The sequence below is a fragment of the Magnolia sinica genome, chromosome 17 (assembly GCF_029962835.1).
Source record: "Magnolia sinica isolate HGM2019 chromosome 17, MsV1, whole genome shotgun sequence".
Taxonomy (NCBI): domain Eukaryota; kingdom Viridiplantae; phylum Streptophyta; class Magnoliopsida; order Magnoliales; family Magnoliaceae; genus Magnolia; species Magnolia sinica.
In genome coordinates, this window is record NC_080589.1 from 68,941,710 (window position 1) to 68,967,512 (window position 25,803).

The 25,803-nt window shown below is 38.1% G+C and overlaps 2 protein-coding genes across 7 annotated transcripts in view; both read right to left on the reverse strand.

The window, feature by feature from the left end:
- LOC131230325 (probable phospholipid hydroperoxide glutathione peroxidase) lies at positions 1 to 17,138 on the reverse strand. Of its 4 annotated transcripts, none has more exons than XM_058226186.1 (6): positions 16,844 to 17,138; positions 2,369 to 2,445; positions 1,911 to 1,972; positions 1,671 to 1,791; positions 437 to 602; positions 1 to 181 (listed from the first exon to the last, which is right to left on the reverse strand). In XM_058226186.1, exons 1-6 carry the CDS (start codon positions 16,895 to 16,897, stop codon positions 149 to 151), a joined length of 513 nt encoding a protein of 170 aa, XP_058082169.1. In that variant the 5' UTR covers positions 16,898 to 17,138; the 3' UTR covers positions 1 to 148. The 4 variants fall into 4 exon arrangements, with proteins under 4 accessions (XP_058082169.1, XP_058082166.1, XP_058082167.1 ...); XM_058226183.1 differs by lacking the exons at positions 437 to 602; positions 1,671 to 1,791; positions 1,911 to 1,972; positions 2,369 to 2,445 and adding exons at positions 12,558 to 12,725; positions 14,509 to 14,627; positions 14,733 to 14,794; positions 15,160 to 15,236 and having other exon boundaries at positions 16,844 to 17,131; XM_058226184.1 differs by lacking the exon at positions 16,844 to 17,138 and adding an exon at positions 4,506 to 4,817.
- The window catches only part of LOC131230323 (probable phospholipid hydroperoxide glutathione peroxidase), an 18,751-nt gene continuing 3,888 nt past the window's right edge, over positions 10,941 to 25,803 (reverse strand). For 2 of the 3 annotated variants that reach the window (XM_058226180.1, XM_058226181.1), the window contains 2 exons: positions 24,628 to 24,795; positions 22,557 to 22,821 (listed from right to left, as the gene is read on the reverse strand). In XM_058226180.1, the coding sequence (XP_058082163.1) occupies positions 22,789 to 22,821; positions 24,628 to 24,795 (201 nt within the window). In that variant the 3' untranslated portion in view covers positions 22,557 to 22,788. Of the gene's footprint in view, positions 10,996 to 22,556; positions 22,822 to 24,627; positions 24,796 to 25,803 lie in introns of those variants that run through there. The other variant, XR_009163981.1, reaches the window with a different exon arrangement.

Here is a 25,803-nt window from a genome sequence, read left to right on the forward strand (position 1 = left end):
TTTAATAAAATGTATAGCTTAAACAATCATCTCCTTAAATAGAAAACTACATATTGAATCATTCAACAGTAATTATAACAAAAAGTGGGTCATCACATCCCTCATTACATGAACAATCTACTATCGTTACAGCTTTTATATGGCTCTTCTAAGAAACCGCCAACAGCTTCTTCATGTCCTTCTGCAAACACAACCAAAAAGAAAAAAAGAAAAAGAAAAAATGCATCAGATCATATATTAAAAAGTCCAATAAGATGATTAAGATCATTCAAGCTTAGCCCCAAAGGGTTGCACAAGTTTGATGGTCTAGATTGCGAGATGACTCTCTATTTACAAAATGATGCAAGGGATTCAGTGTACAAGCACAAGTTAATAACATTAGTTTCTTCTTCTTCTTCTTTTTTTTTTATTTTTTTATTTTTAAAATTTTTTTTACCTCAATGCTGAGAGGGGAGGTTGTGGGAGCGTAGCGTTCCACCACGTGTCCGTCCTTGTCCACGAGGAACTTAGAGAAATTCCACTTGATGCTGTCCCCGAAGAGACTGCCTTTGCTCGACTTCAAGAACTTGTACACAGGAGCTGCATTGTCTCCGTTTACATCAACACAAAAAAAAAAAAAAAAAAAAAAAAAAAAAAAAAAGCCGAAACAAAAGACGGTTCATCAATTACGATGATGCATGCAGTTCTAAAACATGACCTACTATCATGAAATACAATGAAACTCCAATAACGATGATGCATGCGGTTCTAAAACATGAGCTTATCATGAAATACAATGAAACTCTGATATCTCAAAATATCAGCTTTCCACACAAGTAACGGCATTTACATCTTAAGCAGAAAAAACATGCGGAGCATGTCAATTTCATCCATATCTCGAATGATCATCAATGAATTTTAGCTAGCAATGGATACCATATGTATACAAATAGGAGTAGATCCCCCCACATCGAATAATCATCTATGAATTTTATATAGCACTTGCAATAAAAACACTGCATGTACAGTGATGGCCTTAAGGACATTGCTTTCCTTGGCTGATGTTGCGGGTTTGAATCTCCATCTGACCTTTCATCTTTCTAATACATCCCGCCTTTAAAAAATCAAGTGACTGTTAACTCAACTGGAGTTTGGAGAAATTTCCTGTACTTTCTGTATATTTGCTTTACCCCAAATAGAATTTATATACAAATGTACAGTGTGTATGCAAGGAAAGATATTAATAGAAATCAATAGATATTCATGAAACGCAAATCAATCAGAATAATATCTATCAATGGATATACATGATACGCAAATCAATTAGGACAGGATAATATCTATCACAATCAAGAGTTTATATATAGAAATATAAAATGTGTATACAAGGAAAGATATATATTAATAGAAATCAACAGATATACATGGAAGGAAAATCCATCAGAATAATATCTATCAATGGATAGACATGAAAGGCAAATCAAACAGGACATGTTAATATCAATCACAATCAAGAGTTTATATAGAAATATACTGTGTATACAAGGAAAGATATATAATAATAGAATCAACAAATATACATTAAAGGAAAATCAATCAGAATAATATCTATAAATGGATATACATGGAAGGCAAAATCAATCAGGACAGGATAATATCTATCACATGATAGGATAATATCTATGACAAGTACCTTGTCGAATATGGGGAATTCGGCTTTGAATCGGGTGCAAGCAACCTCCAAGATCTGCTCATTGTCGCCTGGCTCTTGAGAACCAAATTGATTGCATGGAAATGCCAATATTTCAAAATCTGTGATGGGGCACAAGGAAGTCAGTACTTACGTTCAACGCCCAAATAATAATAATAATAATAATAATAATAATCTACTCTTTAAATCAATTTAGGCAAGAAAAGGCAAAGATCCAAACCTTGATTTTTGTACTTCTCATATAGCTGAGTAAGCTCAGTGTAATTTGAGTTGGTCAACCCACTGCAACAATGAATTGGCAATAAAAATGAGATGTATTCGAATATTGTAATGAATCAAGATAGAAGACTAAATTGGAATTGAAGCTTGCATTCAAGCGGTTGATTAGGGAAAAAGTAAAATGGCAACAATAAATCCTTTGAATCAAGGTTTTAAAGATTTGTCTGAGCTGGGTGTGACTCATATTTAGCACTTCACAATCCAATTTGATACCATGAGTCCTTCCCTCCCTCCGACTTCGCAACTCAATTCGAGACCGAACTAGTCGATCGGAGCCTCTGAGTCTAAAAACCATACTTCGAACAGCCAAAGAAATGGATATATAAAATAAATAGATTTCTCAAATGAAGTTAACAAACATCAGATTAAAAACCATGACAAAAAAGACATATCACGTACCATTGAGATGCAACATTCACAACCAAGAGGACTTTTCCCTTGTAAGTGCTAAGATCCACATCATTTCCCCTTGCATCCTGCGGAACAAAAATGAAACCTGTCAATGATAAAACTGCACAAAGACAACTTGACCATTTCAAAACCAAGAGTCTCTCTAAATGCACTATCATATCGGTCTGCAAATCGAAATGATGATAATTACAAGTTGGAATTGAAATGATGAAATTCAGGGCATAGTTCTAAAACTTGGTGACTCGAATCAAAACTCAACCGAATCAACTCAATTGGGAGAGAAATCAAGCTGAATCACCATGAAACTCAATGGCGATCTTGACTCAGTTCAGACTCGGGCTAACTCATCAAATAGGCTTGCCTACTTGGTCAACTCGACACAACTGGGCACGACTTGAATCAAGTCAGTCCCCTAAAACAAACAAAATCACTTTCCTGTCAGCAAGCCAAGCTGTTGCTCTATAGATTATTTATTTTTTTATTTTTATTTTTATTTTTTTGACTATTTTTAATTATACTCCTATTGTTCTAAGTAACTATATTGGTGAAATTTTAATCCTAATATAATATTTTAAACATTGAATCGAGCCGAATCAAGTCTTTGTGTCAACCCAACCTGGCTGGATATCGAGTCAAGTCAAATTTTGAGTTTTTAAACTATAGCTTGAGATGGCTACAATACAAGAAAATATTAGTTTTGTCATTTCCTCTAAACTGGATGTTTGCAACTCAATTCACTTGTGACCTAAGAGTGTTTTTGGATGCACCATGAAATCCAATAGCAACTTTTGGTCTACTATGATGAGAAAACCCAATTTGTAATTTCCTCTGTAGAATTCATGGTCTGGGCTCAAAATGCAATTTTGTTACTCTGAAGTCAGACTTTGTTACAAGCATGGTTAAAAGACTTGCGGGCCTGACCGGATCTGTTTGGCCCCGAGTAGCATCATGACTTGCCTGAGTTGGGCCTGAATCAGCCCGACTCTCCTGAGTCGGGAGGGACTCGTGGTCTCAAACCAGATCAGGTCCAACCGAGGCCCTCTCGACTCCGCCAATGCTTAAATCCATGGTTATGAGTACTATCTATAAAAACACCAATATTGTGCATTTCCTACTGATTAAACTGACAGTTCACAATGCAATTCACATATGCATCAAAATGAAGCCTAAAATCTGTGAGAGTTCTGAAGAAATGACATCAAAACATGTACGTTTAAAATATGATAACATATTGCCTGATTTATATCTGATCCATAATTCCTTTAACATGAAAAGAACCATTTCCTTATCAAGAGTAGATATCCAAGATACAAGCTTTGATAAGCCACAGTGCATGCAGATTGTGGATGTGAGATCCAAGCCATCCATCATGTGGGTCCCATCTTCTATGTTCCGTGGATCCAAAAAACAGGTAAATCTACTCATTTAAGTAGCCCCTTTTTTTTCGAAATAGGCCATTGGGTTAGGAAAAACTTGTCTAAGTTCCTCTAATATGTACATCTGTTTTGTAAACATTGGCCCATTTGATTCATGGACTAGACTGTTTTTGGGCCAGAGTACCTGAATGATGGGACCCACCTGATGGACGGATTGGATCACACACACCCTTGTGCCACACTGCCACAGCTGGTGTGCTGCCTTATACAAGCAAGATGGTTAGGATTTTCTCATCAAAATGATTCTTTAGGCCCATAAGAAATCCATGAGGGGCCCCAGAAAACAGATTGGTCAATCATCTAGCACATCTATTTCTCCGTAAATGAACCTCTACCATCCATTTTATAGGCTAATGATCGGACCGTTGGAATCATCTGATTGCTGTGACGCTTACATGGTATCCCATGTTCTATGTTCTAGACCTAATGGACGGCTCTGATTGATCGCTTGGATTGACCAAGTGCCCCAATACCACTGCGACCACTACAATTTACAATTGTAGGAGAGCACTGTATCATTTCTCAAAGAACAGAGAAAATCCTATGGTAAAAGTAAAATTACAACAGAAAACAGCCCAATCCAACCAAACAAAACCCAGAAATGGAAAAAAAAAAAAAAAATCCCCCCCAAAAAAAAGCATATAAGCTGCTAAATAGAAAGATAGTGAGATCGAATCGAGCTTGCTAACCTTGACAGTGAAGTCATGAATCGATCCTTGGGTCTTCGTAGAGTGGCTTCCCATTTCAGAATCTGATCTCAGAGTATAAAACAGAGGTTTTCTGGGAGTAGAAAAGGCAGGAAGGGATGAAAGACAGAGGAGCCCTGTTCTAGCTGAAAAAAAGAGGAGATTTCCAAAGAGAAGAGAAGGGGTTCTTTGGGAGAGGAAGACAATCGATTTGAGAGACTTAAAGAAGGAAAGGTTTCAGAGAATCTGTTGAAATTTCTGTAGCTGAGAATTCAAAAGATGGAAGAAGAGCGCGAAAACGAGAATGCAGGTCTTGCTTTCGTCGACCCTGTATTTATAGGATAGGCACGGTATTGTAGTCCACGGAGTACTGAATTAATATGTATTTTTCAAGTTGGGGTACGTGTATGGATAATCAGATCCGTTAAATAGATATTAATCACTATGGATAGTTTTTATACAAAGTATATATTTCCTAACATAATCTTATCCATTCCATCTATAGACATGAAGAATCATAGTGATTTTAATTGTTCATATTCAAACATACTCTCGAATGGCTATGGATCGTATTTACAAACGAAGGCTGCCGTCCATGGATTATTATGGTGGTTCCTAGGTCCTGAAGCGGATCTGAGGCTGATCGACGTGGCCCAGGTGCCGGACTACGATCTCATTTTAGTGATTCGAGGAGTACGAAAGTTTATTCTGCTGGACGTGCTTGCTGACGTCTGCAAGCGAAGGCCGCGTAGAGCTGTGTGGTACTTTGGGTTGACACGTGGCAGTTTCTAGACGCCTCGGACTGCGCGTATGTTTTGCATTTACATTTGCGCGCCTACGTTCACACTGGATTCTGGATGGAGGAGAAGAAATTACGAATACATTACGACACATGGCAATGTGGTACATCGCCAGGTTAGCCTTTGGTCGTCTTCAGGTCCTCCGTCCGTTTACATGACAGGTCTTACTTTTATGGAATTGAGAGACGGAAATAAAATAAAAAATAAAAAAAGGGCCACCTTGATGTGTATATTCTGTATCCACACCGTTCATCCATTTTCTCCAATCATTTTAGGTCGTGATTCGAAAATTGAAAAGATCCAAATTTCAGGTGGGCCATTCTCCAGGAAACAGTGGTGATTGAACAATACCATTAAAAACTTTTGAGGGCGTACCTTAATGGTTCGGTAATGTCTATTTGCTATCCAATCTATTTATAAGGTCACCAAGTTACAAAGTGACGTCACCAAGTTCTATGGCCCCACCATGATATATGTTTTGTATTCACACCGTACATCCATTTGGATAGGTCATTCACCATGATATATGTTTTGTATCCACACCGTCAATCCATTTAGATAGATGATATTAGGGCATGATGCAAAGAATGAGTTATATCCAAAGATCAAGTAAATCCGAAAACAGCCGGGATTCTTTCATATCTGCGTTGGCACATGAAAATGTTGGGTCTCAAATAAACATTATGGTGGACGTTCATGGAAGGTTTCAACAGTAGGTGTCACTCTCTTCACTGCTTCTATGGTGGGTCTACTCCAGCTTTGTATCTGCCTCATTATTTGGATCATGCCTTAAAATGATTTCTCCGAATGGATGGACAGTATGGATACGACACATATATAAAATGGTGGGGCTCACAGAACTAGGTGACGTCACTTCAGCTGTGGCTAATCCCGTCAAGATACAGAATACACACTTCCAAGTAGGCCCCACGGTAAGGGCACCGTCTTAAGTCACGCCGGGGTCTCATCTCATCCGTTCCCATTGATAGTTGGGCGAGGATTGGGTACCGTTCACACTAGGACCTACTCGAGACGGACAACCTTGTCAAGGGGCCTATATGGGGCCCACCGTGACGTATATAGGGCTACCGTGGCGTTTATTTTTATTTTTCGGATTATTATTTTAGGGCATAAGCTAAAAAAAGAAAGCTGATCAAAAGCTCAAGTGGACCACATCATAGGAAATAGTGGCGATTAAACTTTTACCATTGAAAACTTACAAGAGCCCACTGTAATGTATATTTGCCATACAACCTATTCATAAGCTCGTGGATGAAGGGAAAATATAAATATAGGCCTGATCCGAAACTTTTGTAGCCCTGATAAGTTTTTAATGGCGGGAGTTCAATCACCACTGTCTTCTGTGGTGTGGTACACCTGAGACTTGGGTCTAACTCATATTTTGGTTCATGCTATAAAATGAGCTGGGAAAATAGATGGACGGCATGGATAATAAAACACGTACATCATGATACTATGCCTACACTAATACCATAAACGTCTCGAATGCAATACGTGTCAAAATTCGGTACGTGTCAACCTTTCGTTGTTAGCGCTTGAGAAGGAGGCGTCTGGAATGCACACCAGCCAACTTGTCTTATGGATTTCACACTACCATAAGATTTGCTACCATACATCGTCATATCTGGGGTTGTGGTCCGTGATCTAAACCGTTGATGCCACGTGAGACAGATTTAGATAGCTTCCTTGAAAATCTTTCACTATATTGAGAGATCCTACACTGCTGATCAATGGTCCACAGGATAACAGTTAAAGAGACGGGCCATATTCAAAACGTAAGTTTTATTTTTTATATTATCCCATCTACACAGTGAGGCCCATCATGTAAACGGTTTGGATGACGAACATGATAAGAGATTAATGGCTAAAATCCCCAAGGATCCTGTAGCAATAGATGTTGTGCTGTGGTACCATGCACACGTGTGTGGTGGTGAGATGATTCCTTCGGTAAGATGCCCCACTCATACGAAGGGAATACAAGGAATGCTTTATATCCTGATTCCCTTTCTAGAAAGGAAGATTGCTCGGCCACCGACATTTTTTCCATGCATGTGACTGTTCGCATAGGGTGTGTCCCGCCCCACCAAAATGCCATCATGGTCGGTGCTCTGTGGGCCCCACCATGATGTATGTGTTTCATCCATGCCGTCCATCTATTGTTTTGTCTAGATCCTTTTATGGTATGAGAGCAAAAATGAGATATGTCCCAATCTCAAGTGGACCACATTACAGGAAACAGTTTTAAGTGAATGTCTACCATTAAAAACTTTTTGGGGGCCATAAAAGTGTTGGATCAAGCTGATTTTTGTTTTTCCCTTCATCTACGTCTGTATGACCTAATCAACAGATTGGATGTCAAATAAACAGTACAGTGGGCCTTAGGAGGATTTTAATGGTGAATATCCAATCACTATTGTTTTCCTGTGGTGTGGTCCACCTGAGGTTTATATCCCTATAAATCTTTTTGATCAAGCATAAAATGATCTGTAAAAATGGATGAACGGTGTGGATGAAACATAATATTGCATTTTCATTGTGGGGTCTGCATTTGAATACCAAGGTATTGCTTTTTATTGGCCACACATGAGGTTACAAGCACTTTATTTTTGATGAAAATAAAAAATAAAAAAGCAAAATAAAGACGTTTAATATTTTTTCAAGGTAAGAAAATTTTTTGTTATTACTCATTAGGGATGTATCATGGATGGTGGTGCAAGGAAGGTATAGAACAAGAAAAGGAAGATATTGGAAAGAGAAATAAAAAAGGAAAATTGCGGAGTAAAAGAGGTAAGATAGCAGTAGGTGTATGCTATACATAAAAAGAAAGAAAGAAAAGGATGAGCAACCTACATATAGCATACTTTAGTTTAAAATCCACCTATTTTTAAAGTAGACATCCTAATGTGGGCCAGCATTATAGATGTATGGAATAAATGTTATACATCCATCAGGGTGGGCTTAGTAGAGCCTTTGTTGCACAATCTATAAAAGTTGTGTTAGGCTATGTGGAGAAAAGATGAATGGAGGTTAAACGCATTAAAAGAAGTATTGTCTCTTATGCTTGCAGACACCTCACCTAAGATGAGAAAAACTATTTCATAAGAATTTAGTCGAGTTTCTAAATAAGATGGCCGAATGGCTCAAGTTGACATTGGAAAAGTTTAATCCACCCAACCAGGAGGCCCCTAACTGCCTCTAGAGTTAAGTACGACGAGAAATTAAGAATGATGGTGGCGACATGAATCTAATTCCCACTGGCTACCTTACATCAATTAGAACTTGACATGTTGCTAGGTTGTTTTGTTTTTTGTTTTTGGTTTTTTGTTTTGTTTTGTTTTGTTTTGTTTTGTTTTTTTTGTTTTTTTTTTTTCACCCCATCTAATGAAAGGCCCATCTCTTGTGCAATTGTGTCCTTCTTCTATTGTACCATGAGGTCCCATTCCATCTCGCGCATGTAGGTCTGTTGGCTTGGTTTTCAAATTTAAGGATGGTCAAGAGGTGAATTGTTGCATGCAAGCTAACATGGTGTACGTGAGAGATCTAAGCCTATAAGTGCAGCTAACACATCTAGATGTGTTGTGTGCAACCGGCACATGTTATGCATGAAAGAAATCTTAGAACGATTCAAACACGTGATAGAAAAATAAAAAGAATGAGCAATCATAGTGAAACACATCAATTTACGTGGAAAAGCCCTTGTGGTAAAAAACCACGGCACCAAGTGATAGAACAATCCACTATTAACGAAGAATTATAAGAGATAGGCGACTTACATATCTCAAAGCCCTTCGCCTCCCAAGACTAAATATCTTTGCAAAATCCTAGAAAACTCCTTTAAAGTCTCTCATGTTCATTCCTTAACCCCAATCCCACATTATACTCATTTATATAAGGCTACATATATAATTAGAAACAAAATGTGCACTTACATAGAAGTTATGCAAACCATTGATCTAATCTTCAATCAATCGAGAACCCTTCAATCGATTGACCCCGCAATGTTCGATCAATTGAACATGCTCAAAAATGTCCAAAGAGCAAACATATATTTTCTGAATAATCTTTGATCGATCGAACATGTCCAAAACCATCCAGAGAGTTAATTGGAAAATTCAGAATTTTCTCAATTAATCAAGGTTGTGCTTAATCGATCAAACTCTCCTATTTCAACACAAATTGAGGCACCAATTTCAACAAGATGTACAGCCCACCTAGTGACTGGACCAGTCTTGCTTTCTTGGGGATTATATGGTCACATTGAGCACTTCTAGGATATGGCTCAGATCTCTTTGAGTTCATTGTTTTTAGAGGCTTACAAAGAGTTAAAGAGTTTGAAAAGGTCAGGTTGAGGGACTTGACCCATTTAACAATTGGGTAAGAATTCTGGACAGACTACCCATTAAAACTTGGGTCGCATCCAAGTTAAAAGGAAGCTGACCCATTTGTTTAATGCGTCGTGTCTGTGTAAGAGGGTCTAAACCCAACCCATCTATCGCATTGATCAGGTAATTGAGTTTTCACACAAATGATGTTGAAAACTATTCAATTAGTGGTGGCTTTCAGTTTTGATGGTAAAGAATAAGTTGGTCAACCTCTCACAGTCAAGGGACAAAATCGAATAGTTATAGTTCAATGATTAAATTTTTAGTATATATTCTCTACGGCAATGAGCCCATGATTTGTGCAATCCACATCATCACAAGTAATAGATGGGTAGGTGGTGAACCATTTTTGTAATCTGGTTAAAAGAAGAAAAGAAAAGAAAAAACGACATGCTTTATCAATTAAGTCAACTTAGGCTAATTCAGGTTTATTTTAGTATGACCCAAATCAGACTCATTTAAAAATGAGTTTGATTCAATTGATTTTAAGAGAATCCAAACCCTATTCATTTAGTGAGCTGATTCAAGCAATTCATATAACTAGTAGAGATGGTGATCCCCAAATAGAGGGCCGTTGTCACAGATGGAATTTCACACACATGTGCTAAGTTAGCACGTGCATTGCTAGCATGACCATTCATTTCATGATGAGCACCAGGTACCATAGACCCACCTCAAATTAAACTGTCGAAGCAGCTGATGGCTCAAATTTTGAAAGGAATAAACTAACGGACCGAACCCCACCGATAACTAAGAATGCTCAGGGTTAGATGATCTATCAAATGCTGGTGTGGACGATATAGGTTGTTTGAGAAGAGAGAACATTGATTCCTTATAATCATCCCTCATTTCCTATGTTGGCTTGATTGAATTTTGCTTCACTGTGCCCTGAGTAAATCAAATTGATTTTATTCATCCCATTTCATTTGGGTTACTTGGGTTATGGATTTGTCGGTTGCTTGAACTGTTAAAAGAGCCAATAATAGACTGTTCAGATCCAATGAAAAAATGTCCATCGATCAAGGGGCACGATCTTCATTTAATCAACACACATGCCTCATCTATACATACCGGAATAGTCTACAACACCCAACTAAGATGGATAGAATCAATCATGCCATATGCATGGTTTTTGCAGGGTAGCCCATGCAATGTGATTCACATACAACGGACCATTCAGATTGATCTTTTGTATTGACCGATGTGTCCAAATAAACTTAACTTCAACATATATATCAAGTAGAAAACTACCTATATATCATTTAAAAGTAATTACAAGAAAAAGAGGGTTATCAGTCCCTACAAAGGAAGAAATACTACAAACATACATCCCCTCAAGCAGAAAATTACATATGTATCATTCAAAAGTAATTATAAGAAAGAGAGCATCATCACATCCCTCATAAGAGGAACAAATTACTATTGTAACTGCTTTTACATGACTCTTCTAAGAAACTCCCAATTGTTTCTTCATGTCCTTCTGCAAAAACAAAACAAAAAACCAAAAAACATGATAACATAGATTAAAAAGGTCAGTTCATAATTAAGAGCGGGCCCACCAGGAAAATGTCCTAACCTGGCCCCACATAGTTGGGCCTCTAGTACTATAACTAAAGTATAGATCCAAACCCATTTATTTTTTGGCCTGAAAATCAGGTCCTAATGCAGCTTACAGGCATAAAATAAACCCAAAGCTGTCTCTGCTGGGGTTGGCCTGAGAGCTTCATTAGCTTAATCATAACATATCTACAAAGAGAAAAGCTCCACTGCACTCAGAGCACTATAAGATGTAGTGCTCCCAATTGCATTGGGACACTTCAACAATCCAATCAACTGATCTACATTGTTCATTAAGTTCATCAATCTGACAATCTAAACCATCTAATCAGTAGCATTTAGTATTGATGTTCAGGATCGTTTACACAAAACATAGGTCCAATCAAGTACCATTTGATCCAGTTATTTCTTGGGGCTTATCACGGTTTGCCTATCATTGTAAAGGCTTAAAAAGAAATGGCTATAAAAAAATATACGGCTAGATTTATGGACTGGATCATCTGATCAGTGTGATTTCTGCATGGTAGCCAATAAATGAGTTCTAGACTAAATTGACACTTCAGATTGATCGATTGCACTGTCCAAATGAACAAATGGGCTTGAGCCTATGCTTCCGCCATAGAGGATGTGTTTCAAAAGTGAGTTCTTATGCTTGAGCCCATCTTACATCTTGCATTACCATAAAAAAAGGGAATCATATTGTCAGTGTGATTTCTGCAATCATACTATCTGCATGGTAGCCCATGAAATGAGTTCTAGAATAAATGGACAGTTCAGATTGATCAATTGAAATGTCCAAATGATCAATTGGACTGTCCAAATGACCGAATGGGTTTGAGCCTGTGCTTCTGTGGTAGAGGGTGCATTTCAAAAGTGAGGTCTTAGGATCGAACCCATCTTACATAGCCAAAATAAAGACCCAATACAACTAGGACCTGACTTAGTTCTGTAAGAACACTGGAGCATTTTCATCTGCTAAAGCACCATGTATATAGTGGTGACTCATCTGCTGTACATGTGGAACATGAGTACATGAACTTCAGATGAAAAAATGTGGGTCCCATTGTGAATGGATCATGGGGGATTACGTCAATTGAATGATCTTAACTCCACAATCTGTGGAGAGCAAATACAGCTGAAAGTGTTGGTTGTGGTTCAAATTCAAGCAAGATCAAATGGTTAAGATCATCCAACCTGAGTCCTAACAACAAGGGATTCCACAAGTTGGACGGCCTATATTGCTAGATGACTCTCCATTTAGGATGTCTTTTTTTCATTCTTTATTTTTTATTTACCTCAATGCTGAGAGGGGAAGTTGTGGGAGCGTAGCGGTCCACCACATGTCCGTCCTTGTCCACGAGAAACTTGGTGAAGTTCCACTTGATGCTGTCTCCGAAGAGACCGCCTTTGCTTGACTTTAAGAACTTGTACACAGGAGCTGCATTGTCCCCATTTACATCAACCTTAACACAAAATCACAAAAGACAGTTCAGCAATGATGATGATGCAATTCTAAAATATGAGCTTCGATGAAACTCCAATATCCCAAAAATCAGCATTAATTCCACACAGTAATGGCATTTACAATTTCAAGCAGAAAGAACATGTGTAGCATTGTCAAATCCATCTATATCTCGAATAATCACCAATGAATTTTGGATAGTAACAGATATACCATATGTATACAAATAGAAGTGGATCACCAAACATCAGAGTGTGTGATCTTGCATGATGTATGCATCATATTCATTGCAGTAATGCAAACATCATAATCATTACCATAACAATAGGATGAATTGCAGTTTGATGAGGAGTTGTTCGTCAAGGCCCAAGGCCAGAAACCCTACAGATCAGTTTCTGGGCATGTTTGGAATTCTAGGGCATGTGTGAAATAAGGTATCAAAATTCATGAAAAGACTCCCCAGTGCATCACCGAAGGGTTGGGCGCATCTGTCAAGAAAGGTCTGATTATGGAATATATATAAGGAGTTCTTACAAAATAAATAAATTGGGAGCCACATTTTGTAGACCAGCTGGTATTGTTCAAAATCTCAATAACCCAACTTTACTAAACCTGACTTGACTCAGTTTTTAAGTATTATAAAATAAAAAACCTTAGGAATGTTAATAAGCTTTTAAAATAATTATATTTATAGTACTTGTAATTTAAACAGTGTGTACCTTGCTGGTTAATGACATTGCTTCCTTGGGTCAACTTGGGGGTTTGAATCACCCTCCCACATTTCATCATTTTAATAAATCCTGCCTTTAAAAACCAAGATACTCAGTTTAAGTTGCAGAGATTTGACTTGACGAGTCTCTCCGAGTCTAGGCCGGGTCACTGTGAGTTCTGTATTTCCCAATGACTCTGCTCAAAATCTTGCCAAGACGGGTTGACTCGTCCAGGTTTCAAGTTGAGTCGGGGAGTACTTTTAGAACAAGACATATAGTATGGTGTTCAAAATCCAAGCAATCTCAGTTTGAAGTCCCAAAGAAGGAGATCAATTGCTTGCCTTCGTATGAGTATCTAAGCCGATTGTTCTAGTTTCATGAAGGTTATGAGTTGGAGCCCGCATGATGTCGATGGAACCACAAAATGATTGTGGGGGAATTTGGGATCCACTCCAAAACCGCATCACCACAAGCTAGATAAATCTAGTGTTTATACACATTGCTCACCATAAGACTATCTACAGTTTGCTCAAGTTTTTAGTTTTTACAAGAACCCATGGCTTAATGATACCAACCACTGATACAAATCTTAATTTGTGTTTTCATATATGTCTTTCCCAATCTTAGTATGTTTTGAAATTTATGCATTGCTCACAAGATTGGAAACCTTCTACCCAAACGGTAAGGAGCACAAGAGTACATGAGAGAGGAAACATTCTATCTATCTTTGGCTTTTGGCATGGGAAATAAGACCTGTGCCCGATTTCATGCCCTGTGTGCTCTAGCTACCACAATTAGAGAATTACAATTAAGAGCAATGGAAATGCACATTGGGTTTCAATAACGAAGAGTTTTTTGATGCAGTCTCAAATAATGGGACCCGTGGCATGCATGTACAAAAAATCCAAATCATGCATAAAGTGGGGGTCCCAATTTTAGATTAATTAGATATCCTGACTCCTTATCAATAATGGCATTTGGACAGTTGACTATTTTCCATTGCGACTGTCCATTAGAAGTCCACCCATTAGCAAGTTAGTATAATCTGTGCAGTGTGATCTTTAGTTCAAGTACCTTGTCGAATATGGGGAATTCGGCTTTGAAGCGGGTGCAAACAAAATCCAAGATCTGCTCGTTGTCTCCTGGCTCCTCTGAACCAAACTGATTGCATGGGAATGCCAATACTTCAAAATCTGTGACGAGTACAAGGAAGTCAGTACTTATGTACAACGCATAAAAAATAAAAGAAAATAAAACTCTTTAAATCAGTTTAGGTAAGAAAAGGTGCAGATTCAAACCTTGATTTTTGTACTTATCGTATAATTGATTAAGCTCCGTGTAATTTGAGTTGGTCAACCCACTGCAACAATGAATTGGCAAATAAAAATTAGATGTATTTGAATATTGTAATGAATCAAGATAGAAGACAGAATTGGAATTGAAGCTTGCAATCGAGCAGTTGATTAGGGAAAGAAAAAATGGCAGTGGAAAATCCTTTGAACCATGGTTTTAAGAGTTGTATGAGTTGAGTGTGCATTGGAATCAGCACTACCCAATCAAGTGAGTTGCGACTCAACTCCAGACCGAACTAGTCGATCCAAGCCTTCGAGTCTAAAAGCCATACTTGAACAGCCAAAGGAACAGATCTATAAAATAAATAGATTTCTCAAATGAAGTTAAAAAATATCTGATCGAAAACCATGACAAAAAAGACATATTTCGTACCATTGAGATGCAACATTCACAATCAAGAGGACCTTTCCCTTGAAAGTGCTAAGATCCACATCGTTTCCTCTTGCATCCTGCAGAAGAAAAACAAAACCCATCAATGATAAAACTACACAAAGACAACCATTTCAAAACTACGAGGAGAGTGTTTGGATGCAATATCATATCAGTCTGCAATTATTAGTTTAGTGAAGTTACAATAACCAATTCATCATTACCTCAACAGTCATGTTAAGTTTATGGGCTCCAAATTGAAATTACAATAGTTTCAAGTTGGAATTGAAACAAATGCAGATGCAGTTCAGGGCATAGTTCTAAAACTTAGTGACTCAACCCAAAAAAAGCTTGTCCGAGGCAACTCAATTGGGATAGAAATCAAGCTGAGTCACCATGAAACTCGCTGGTGAGCTCTACATGCTGTTGCTTTGTAGTTAGGTTTTACTATTTTTATACTCCTATTCTTCAAAGTTCCGGAAATATTAATCCCAATATAATATTTTAAACATCAAGTTCAGACGACTCGAATTGAGTCTTCGTGTCCACACAAACCCGCTGGATGTCGAGCTGAATGAATTATTGAGTTTTTAAACTAAGCGTGTGTTTGGAGGCACCATCAAATCAAGTAGCAATTATTAGTCTAATACGATACAGATAACCAATTTGTTATTTCCTTCGGTAGAATTCATATTGGTTTGGGCTCAAAATGCAATTTTGTTACTTTCAAGTTGGACTGTGTTACATGCATGGTTAAAAGACTCGGCGACTCGACCCGGCTTGTTTGACTCTGAGTAGAGTCACAAATCGCCTGAGCTGTGTCTGAATCGACCTGACTTTTCCAAGTCGGGAGTGGCTCTTGGTCTTGAACCAGATTGGGTTGAACCATGTACCAGTCAACTCCTCCGAGTCTTAAATCCATGGTTACAAGTACTACGTAAAACCACTAATTTTGTGCATTTCCTACTGATTTAAACTGACGGTTCAAAATTCTATTCAGTTATGCATCAAAATGCAACCTAAAATCTGTGAGTTATGCCGAAATGACATCAAAACTTGTTGAAAATATTATTACATATATATTGCCTGATTTTATAGGTTCTGTAGCTCCGTTAATATGATACGTATCTCTGATTCTCAATATACTCTCGAAATTTTTTTTTCCTAAAGAAAGAATAAATATTGAAGTTATAATCTCTGATTCTCAATATACTCTCAAAAACAACTATTTCCTACTCAAGAATAGATATTGAAGTTATGAGCTTTGATAGGCCACTGCGTGAGTATATCATGGACGTGAGATCCAATCCATCTACCAGGTGGGTCCCATCATCTAGGTTCCATGGACCAAAATAACAACTAAATCTACTCGTCAAGTAGCTGCTTGTTTCTAGAAATAGGTCAACAGGTTAGGAAAAACGTCCAAATTCTTCTAATATGTGCTTTGCTTGTAAACATCAGCCCACTAGATGAGTTAACCTGACTGTTTTTGGGCCAGAGCATCTAAAGGATGGGACCCACCTGACGGGAGGATTGGATCACACACCCATCTAGAGAAATTCCTATAATAAAAGTAAAATTACAACAGAAAACAACCCAATCCAACCAAACAAAACCCAGAAAAAAAAAAAAAAAACATATAACCTGCTAAATAGAAAGATAGCGAGATCGAATCGAGCTTGCTAACCTTGACGGTGAAGTCGTGAATCGATCCTTGGGTCTTCTTAGATTGGCTTGCCATTGCAGAATCCGATCTCAGAGTATAAAACAGAGATTTTCTTGGAGTAGAAAAGGCAGGAAAGGATGCAAAACAGGGGTGGCCTGTTCTAGCAGAAGAAGAGGAGATTTCCAAAGAGAAGAAAAGGGGTTCTTTGAGAGAGGAAGATAATCGATTTCAGAGAATCTGGTGAAATTTCTGCAGCTAAGAATACAAAAGATGGAAGAAGAGCGCGAAAACGAGAATGCAGGTCTTGCTTTCATCGATCCTGCATTTATAGAATTCATTACGGTATTGTAGTCCGCGGATTGCTGAAGCTAATTCGTATTTTAATAGTTTATATATGTTTATGGAAGATCTGAACCGTTAAATAGATATTAATCACTATGAATAGTTTTCATAAAATGTAAAATGTTCTAAGATAATCTTATCCATTCTATCTATGGAAGTGAAAAATCACAATGATTAATGGTTTATTCAAACACACTTTCTCTAATGCTTATGGATCGTATTTAGAAAAGAGGCCCACCGTCCCTTTATTTTTCATGGTGGATACTACTTCGTGAAGTGGATCTTATGCTGATCCACGTGACGCAGTTGCCGGACTTCGATCTCATTTTAGTGGTCCGAGGAGTACCATAACTTCCTTTTATCACGTGCGGGCTAACATTTTGCATGGGAAAGCCGCGTAGAGATGTGTGTGAATCTGTACGTGCCACTTGGCGGTTTCTAGATGCTTAGGACTGCGTGTAGGTTTCGTGTTTACACTTGCGGGTTTGCATTGGAAACGGATGGGCTACTCCCCTGCCACCCGCCAATGGCGGATGGTCTGTGTTCTGTGGGCCTTAAATGACGTATGTATTTCATCCATTCCGTCCATCTATTTTTATAGATCATTTTATATCATGTTACCAAAAATGAGATATATTCAGTCTCAAGTGGAACACATTACAGGAAACAGTGTTGAATGAACGTCGACTATTAAAAACTTTTTTGGGTCCATAAAAGTTTTGGATCAAGTTAATATTTGTTTTTTCCATTAATATGAGTCTGTATGACCTAATCAACAGATTGGATGTCAAATAAACAGTACATTGGGCCTTATGAGGATTTTAATGGTGGAAATCAAATCACCATTGTTTGCCTGTGGTGTGGTACACCTGAGATATATAACCCTATAGTTTTTGGGATGAAGCCATAAAATTATCTTTAAAAATGTATTCACAGAATGGATGAAACTCATATATCATGGAGGGGCCCAGTAGCCAATCCGTTTCCTATGCATTCACCCTGGAATCTGAACAGCGGAAAAGAAGTTTGCTCCAATACATCGCGACTGTAACTTTAGAATTTGGGACAACTTCAAGTGATCCACACCGTTTATATGACAGTTCTTACTTTCTGTGAATGGAAAAATGACAAAAAAAAAAAACAATCTTTCTGATGGATTACTTTAATCCACTTATATAATTTATGTGTTGAAATATTGAATTTGATTTTTTTTTTTTAAATTTTAATTTATTATTTATTTTTATTATTATTATTTTTGGGTTTGTTTTTTAATACCCAATCCAAGGGAAGGCCTACCAAACGAACAGTTCATGTTAATTTAGAAAGGGCTAAAATGGCCAAAAATCCTGTAGCAATATGTATTCTATAAAGCTACATTGAATATCGCACACGTGTGTGGTAGTGAGATGATTCATTCAGTAAGATGGCCCACTTAAATGACAAAAATCAACGGTAAAGGGGCATCTTGATTCTTAGCCAGACCTCCCACGTAAAAAATAAAAAATAAAGAAAAAAAATCCGCCGACAAAAGAGTGGCAAGTAGACACGTTCGATGTCTGCAATGAAGAGCGCCAAGTGAGCACGTGTGATTCTGGAAACCGTTACCGAGATACCCTTTCTAGAAAGGGAGTTTGGTATCCTACCGACATCTTTTTGGAAGCCGGTTTCGCAGCGGATGTATCCCTTATCCACGCCGTCCATTCATTTTTCCAACTCATTTTATGATCATGAGCACAGGATTGAAGTATATCTAAAGCTTAAGTGGAACACACTATTTAAAATAATGGGGATAATGATGTCCACCGTTGAAACCTTCTGAGGGCCCACTGTGATGTTTATTTGTCATCCAATCTATTCACAAGGGCACACTGACATGGATGAAGGGAAAACATAAATATAAGCTTGATCCAAAACATTTATGGCTCTGGCAGATATTAAATTCGCATTATTTCCTATGATGTGATCCACTTGGAGCTTTGGATATGCTTTAATTTTGAAGTCATACCCTAAAATAAACTAATTAAATGGATGGACGGTGTGGATCAGACTTGTACATTATGGTAGATCTTATGGTAGATCCATATACCCAGAACCGGTTGACCAGGACTAATTTTGTGTAGATTTGCTCATCCCAAGCAGGCTGTTTTTCTTATAATTAGTCTTGTTGCAGAGATTTCACTCTTTTTTTTTTTTCCTTTTCTTTTTTTGCAATAGTTTGGTGCTCCACAGGTGATATTGAGACTCTGCTTCCCCTATAGGCTATGGCTTGCCATCTATGTGCTTGGGCATTGGTTGATTTGACTCGATGGATGTTTACAAGGCACGCCTTTTCGCCATATAGGTATTTTAATTGAGACCCAACTGAAATTGACGATGAGAATTCATTCCCACTTAGGGTGGGGTGTTTAGGGACATACTTTCTCAACCAAGTTTACTTAGGGGTAGGCCAGGTGTATTTTAGTATGACTCAAATTAGACTTATTTTAAAAGGAGATTGATTGAGTTGATTATAAGAGAGCACAAACCCTACTCATTTAGGAGTTATTTTAATCTTAAGTTACTTTAGATAAGCTACTTATGCCACAAGTAACTTATTTTAATTCATACTTTTTGCAGTAAAGCAAGTATATTTATCAGCTAAAAAGTAGGAAAAGTATATTTGACTTCCAACATCATGAGTTTTTATCTTTGTTTGGTCCCCCTCACATCCATCGTCTATCATGTGAGGCCAACCTTTGTTGTGGACCATTCATTGTGCGGGCCCCACCTTTTGATGTAGAGCCAATTGCAAACACTTTCATGTTTAGGAAGGACCGGGGGAGAACCAATTGGAGGCGTAGGTGATTTGGACAATCGAAACCTTACAACAGGTGTATCTCGCAAATCGGAATGAGTTATTCGACGTACCATGTATAATTTTGGGAAAGGATGAGCTACTTTAGCCAACCAACTCAACTATGCTCAGTTGCCTACGCCGAATTTGCAAGATTCCATCATATCGACGGTCGAATATCCAGTTTATTTCCGTTTTTACTATTTATAGCAAGTTTTAATTTGATTATAACTCTTCATCCTTTGACCTCTAAGAGCTTTGTCCAACATAAAAAGTGCTTAGTAAAATTAGAAGAATAATGTGGTTAAGACAAATAGGACAATTACTATAAATACTAAATTTACTATTTATGGTAAGTAATGAATTTTAGGGACTTTGAGTTGGAGTTTGATTCTGAAACTTCCTCCAAGATTTGGTATCACTATTTAAAGAGTTGTAAATTTATTTTTATTATAAATTTTAAATTTATTAGAATTTATTTCTACTTTTCTATTTTTTCCTCCTGTATTTGAGGAATCTCTGTGAGGAGTCTAGATAAGTGCCGTGGATTTGAAATAGTTAACCTTGAGGAAGACAGTGATTGACCTCATCACGTTCATCCCTACGTCACCTTTGATGTGGCCGTCAATCATGCAGGGCCCACCATGGATGTGAGCCATTCATCATTAGGGGCGAACCTTTAATATGCACCATCCATTATGTAGGGCCCATCTTTGATGTTAGTCATCCATTATGTAGGGGCCCACCATCATCGCTATCGTCCATCGTATAGGACCCACCTTCAATATCCACCACCCATCATGTGGAGCCCACCTTCAATGTGGATTGCCCATCACGTAGGGCTCGCTTGGGATGTGGGTCATTTATTATTACGGGCCGACCTTTGATGTGCACCATCTATCATGAGGGGCCCAGCTTCAATGTCCATTGCCCATCATGTGGAGCTCACCTTTGACGTGAACCGTCCATCCTTTGGGCCCCACCTTTGAAGTGGGTTGTCCATCATACCCTCCCATTTTGGATGGGGGCTATTTATCAATAGGGGCTGACTTTTGATATAGACCATCCATTATGTAGACCAACTTTAATATGGGTGAACCATCATGCGAGGCCCACCTTTGATGCAGACCGTCCATCATGCAAGCCCCACCTTAACGTAGAAAATCCATCACGCGGAGCCTCCTTTAGTATGTAGACAGAAACGGGTAGAAAAGTAAAAAGTTCAAAAGCTTTTAAAAACTAATGGAAATAAGTAGATTTAAGCACGCAAGTTACTTTTGCAATCATGTTTACTAAACTAAAGTAAATAAAATAATAATAATAACTTGATAACTTAACATAAGTTAAGAAGTAACCTATTTAGTGGTATCCAAACAGGTCATTACTGATCTGATTTAGCAATTCAGATAAATCTACTGAACCAAGACATGCCTCATAAATTAAAATTTTTAGACGCAACGCACTAATAGTTGGATAATCAAATAATCCACGAGTCAACCCAACCCTTTTTGCAACCAGATTAGGAACTTCCAATCTTATATTCGTCTTACAACTGGTAGAGAAAGACACAGTAATCCGGAATTGAGAACCATTGTAACATAGAATCTCACATGCCTGCATTGCCATTAAAAACCCCAATTGTATCCTTCCGCCATAGACCTACCTCAAATTAAACTGTCCAACCAGCCGGGAAGAACCTGGCCTGCGCTCATGCCTGAGTTTTACTTTGCAGGATGAGCGAACTCAGCATGGCCCCAGCCCAGGCCATTGACAGCCCTCACGGTTCATGTGCTTGAGATCCAGACCATTTATCTGGTGCCACTCACTGTCAAACATGCTGTGGCTTGAAATCTAGGCTTCCGAGCCATTCATCTGATGGGCCCAGACTATTTATTGCACACTCTGGAAAAACCCTACTCATTTAGGGGCATTTGGATCGTAAGTTGCTTATGATAAGCTACTTATTCCACAAGTAGCTTATCTTAGTTTCTACTTACAAAGAAGATAAGTATGTTGGGTAAACAACATACTTATCAGCTTCTCCTCTCTTTCGTCTCTCCCGATGCTTCTCTTCAACAACTCATGAAAAGTAGAAAAGCTTTTAAAAAAATAATAACTGAAGTGATTGGGTACTTTTAAGTAAAAAAGTTAATTATAACTAATCATAAACCAAACTTACTTATCTGAAATAAGTCACTTATCTACTGCTGTAAGTGTTTTTTTTTTTAAAAAGTAACTTATATGGTGGTATCCAAACTGGCCCTTGGTGATTTGATTTATGTAATTCAGATAAAGCTTTGGGACCGGAAATGTTTACAACACCCAATCCATGAGGGAGACCCAACAAATAGATGGTTTGAATTGTTGATTGGGCTTATCTTTATGTAAATGATCTCTACCATCCATTTCCCAGGAGATTAATTGGATAGTTAGAATCAATCATCCCATCTGCATGGTTTTTTCAGGGTAGCTCATGCAGTATGATCTGCACCCAATGGGTCATCGATCGATCGTTTGGACTGTGTTCAAATAAAACTAATTAACCTTATAAGATACATATAGCTAAAACATACATCTCAAATAGAAAACTAAATATGTATCATTCAACATTAATTACAAAAAAAAAGGAGTTTTATGTACCCCTCGTCAGAGGAACATAGACAACAAACATACATCTCAAACTACATATTGTATCATTCAACATTAATTTTAAGAAAAAGAGGGTCATCACATCCATCACATCCTTCATAAGAGAAACAATCTACTATTGTAACTGCTTCACATGACTTTTCTAAGAAACCCCCAACAGCTTCTTTATGTCCTTCTGAAACGAAAAAGAAAAATAAAACGATAAAATGCATCAGAACATAGATTAAAAAGGTCATCACATAATTAAGAGCGGGCCCACCAGACCATCATCCTGGCCTGGTCCACAGGCCTATATTCAAGCTCAGGTTGGGCCTCATGTTCTATGACTTAAATTACAGATCCAACCCATTTATTTTTTGGCTTGAAAACAGGCCCTAATGCAGCCTGCAGGCATAAAACAAACCCAAGCCGTCTCTTTTGGTGTTGGCCTGTGAGTCTGATGGGCCAGCCTATTCACATGCTTCATTAACTTAATCATAGCATACCTACAAAGAGAAAAGCCCTATTACTCTCAGAGCACTATCACATATAGTGCTCCCATATAGCACTATAACATATAGTGCTCCCAGTTGCATTGGGACACTTTGACAATCCAATCCATTGATCTACACTGTTCACTGGGTTCAAGTGTTCAACACACATTTGTGGGCTACCATGTAAACATCTCATCGATCTGACAATCTTAACCATCTAATCAGTAGCATTTATATTGATGTTCAAGATTGTTTACACAAAACATGGGTCCAATCAACCATTTGATTCATGTATTTCTTGGGGCTTATCATGGATTGCTTATCATCATAAAGGCTTAAAAAGAATGGCTATCAAAAAAAATATGGCCAGATTTAGGATGGACAGGATCAGTTTATCAGTGTGATTTCTGCATGGTAGCCCATAAAATGAATTCTAGACCGATTGGACTGTCCAAATGAACAAATGAGTTCAAGCTCATGCTACTGTGGTAGAGGGTGTGTTTCAAAAGTGAGGTCTTAGGCTTGAGCCCATCTTACATCTTGCATTGCCCAAAAAATGGAATCATCCTATCAGTGTGATTTCTTCATGGTAGCCCATGAAATGAGTTCTGGACTAAATGGACAGTTCAGATCGTGGTGTGCCATAAAGGCCACCACATAAAGGTAACAGGGCAAATCATTACACATTATGGGGTCGTTACGGCTGTTATAGAAAAAATGACTCGTGAAGGCCGTTACAGCCCTCGTAACGGTCCGTTATGCTGTAATGGCCCCGTAACGGTCCATTACGGGGCCAATAAAGATTTTTTGGGTTTTCTTCAATAAAAATAAAACGAGACCATAATAGCCGTTACACCCCATATTGTAAAGGTAACGGTGGTGGCCGTTATGGCCAACGTTACCATTATAGAATACCTTAGTTCAGATTGATCAATTGAAATGTCCAAATGACCGTATGGATTTGAGCCTGTGCTTCTATTGTAGAGGGTGCATTTCAAAAGTGAGCACCCATCTTATGTTGCCAAAAAAACAGAAAAACCAAAAAAGAAGAAGAAGAAGAAGAAGAAGAAGAAGACCCAAGACAACCAGGAGCACTAAAACTTATCTTTCTCTAAGAACACTTTCTCATCTGCCAAAGCACCATGTCTATGGTTGTGACTCATCTGCTGTACATGTGGAAAACAAGTACATGAACTTCAAACGTAAAAATGTGGGTTGTCCCATTGTGAATGGATCATGGGGGATACATCAATTGAATGATCTTAACCCTACAATCCTTGGCCAGTAAATACAGCTGATAGTGTTGGCTGTGGTTCAAATTCAAGCAAGATCAAATGGTTAAGACCATCCAAGCTGAGTCCCAACAACAAGGGATTCCACAAGTTTGACGGCCGGGACTGTTAGATGACTCTCCATTAGAAAATGGTGCAAGGGATTCACAAGTAAATAACATTAGTGTCTTCTTCTTTTATTTATTTATTTTTCTTTTTTTCCTTTTCTTAATTTACCTCAATGCTGAGAGGGGAAGTTGTGGGAGCGTAGCGGTCCACCACATGTCCGTCCTTGTCCACTAGGAACTTGGTGAAATTCCACTTGATGCTGTCTCCGAAGATACCGCCTTTGCTCGACTTTAAGAACTTGTACACAGGAGTTGCATTGTCCCCGTTTACATCAACCTTAACACAAAATCACAAAAGCACCAATGACGATGATGCAGTTCTAAAATATGAGCTTCTATCATGAGCTATGATGACACTATGATATCCCAAAAATCAGCACTCCACACAGTAATGGCATTTACAATCTCAAGCAGAAAGAACATACGTAGCATTGTCCAATCCATCTATATCTCGAATAATCATCAATGAATTTTAGATAGTAACAGATATACCATATGTATACAAATAGGAGTGAATCCCCAAACATCATGTTGCATGATGCATGCATTATATTCATTGCAGTAATGCATACATTAGTTGAGATCACTGAAACATGGCAAGACACTAGGAGCAAGTCCATGAGCCATCCACAGTGGGGGCCCATCATAATTATTTCTTCTTCTTCCTTTCTTTTTTTTTTTTTCCTTTTCTTTTAAACGTTGTGATGGCCACTATGGAGTTGCGGCTCGTAATGATCCATTATGGTGCTGACACTTCTTTTTTTAACACTGTAATGGCCACTACGGATACTGTAGCAGCCATTATGGCCCGTATCGTAATGGTCACCATTACGGCCACCATCACTGCTATTGAATACCTTGCTACCAAAATACCACTTGCCCAGGACATCTATACCATCAAAATCATAGGTCTCACTATGAAAATCATTTAGCACAAAAATCGGTATACTGTTAGAATCAGTGGACAACTGACGGTCTGACCGTTATGTTTGGTTAGTGAATCGGACTGATTTTTTTTTAGAATGACGATCGTCATGGTGGAGCCAACCATTTTCATGGTACAAATGTCCTACGCAAGTGGCATATAAGCAGCAAAGATTGGATGACACCACGACTTGCGATGTTGTTGCCTGTAGGTGATCAGTTCCCCTATGGTGCATATGAATGTGATGTGGTTGCCTGTAGGTGATCATTCTCCAATAGTTGTGCATGAAGTAAGATATAGGATCCCACTATTGATGTAGGTTTAGAATCTCTATTCGTGTTTGCATCTATGGCTTTGTTT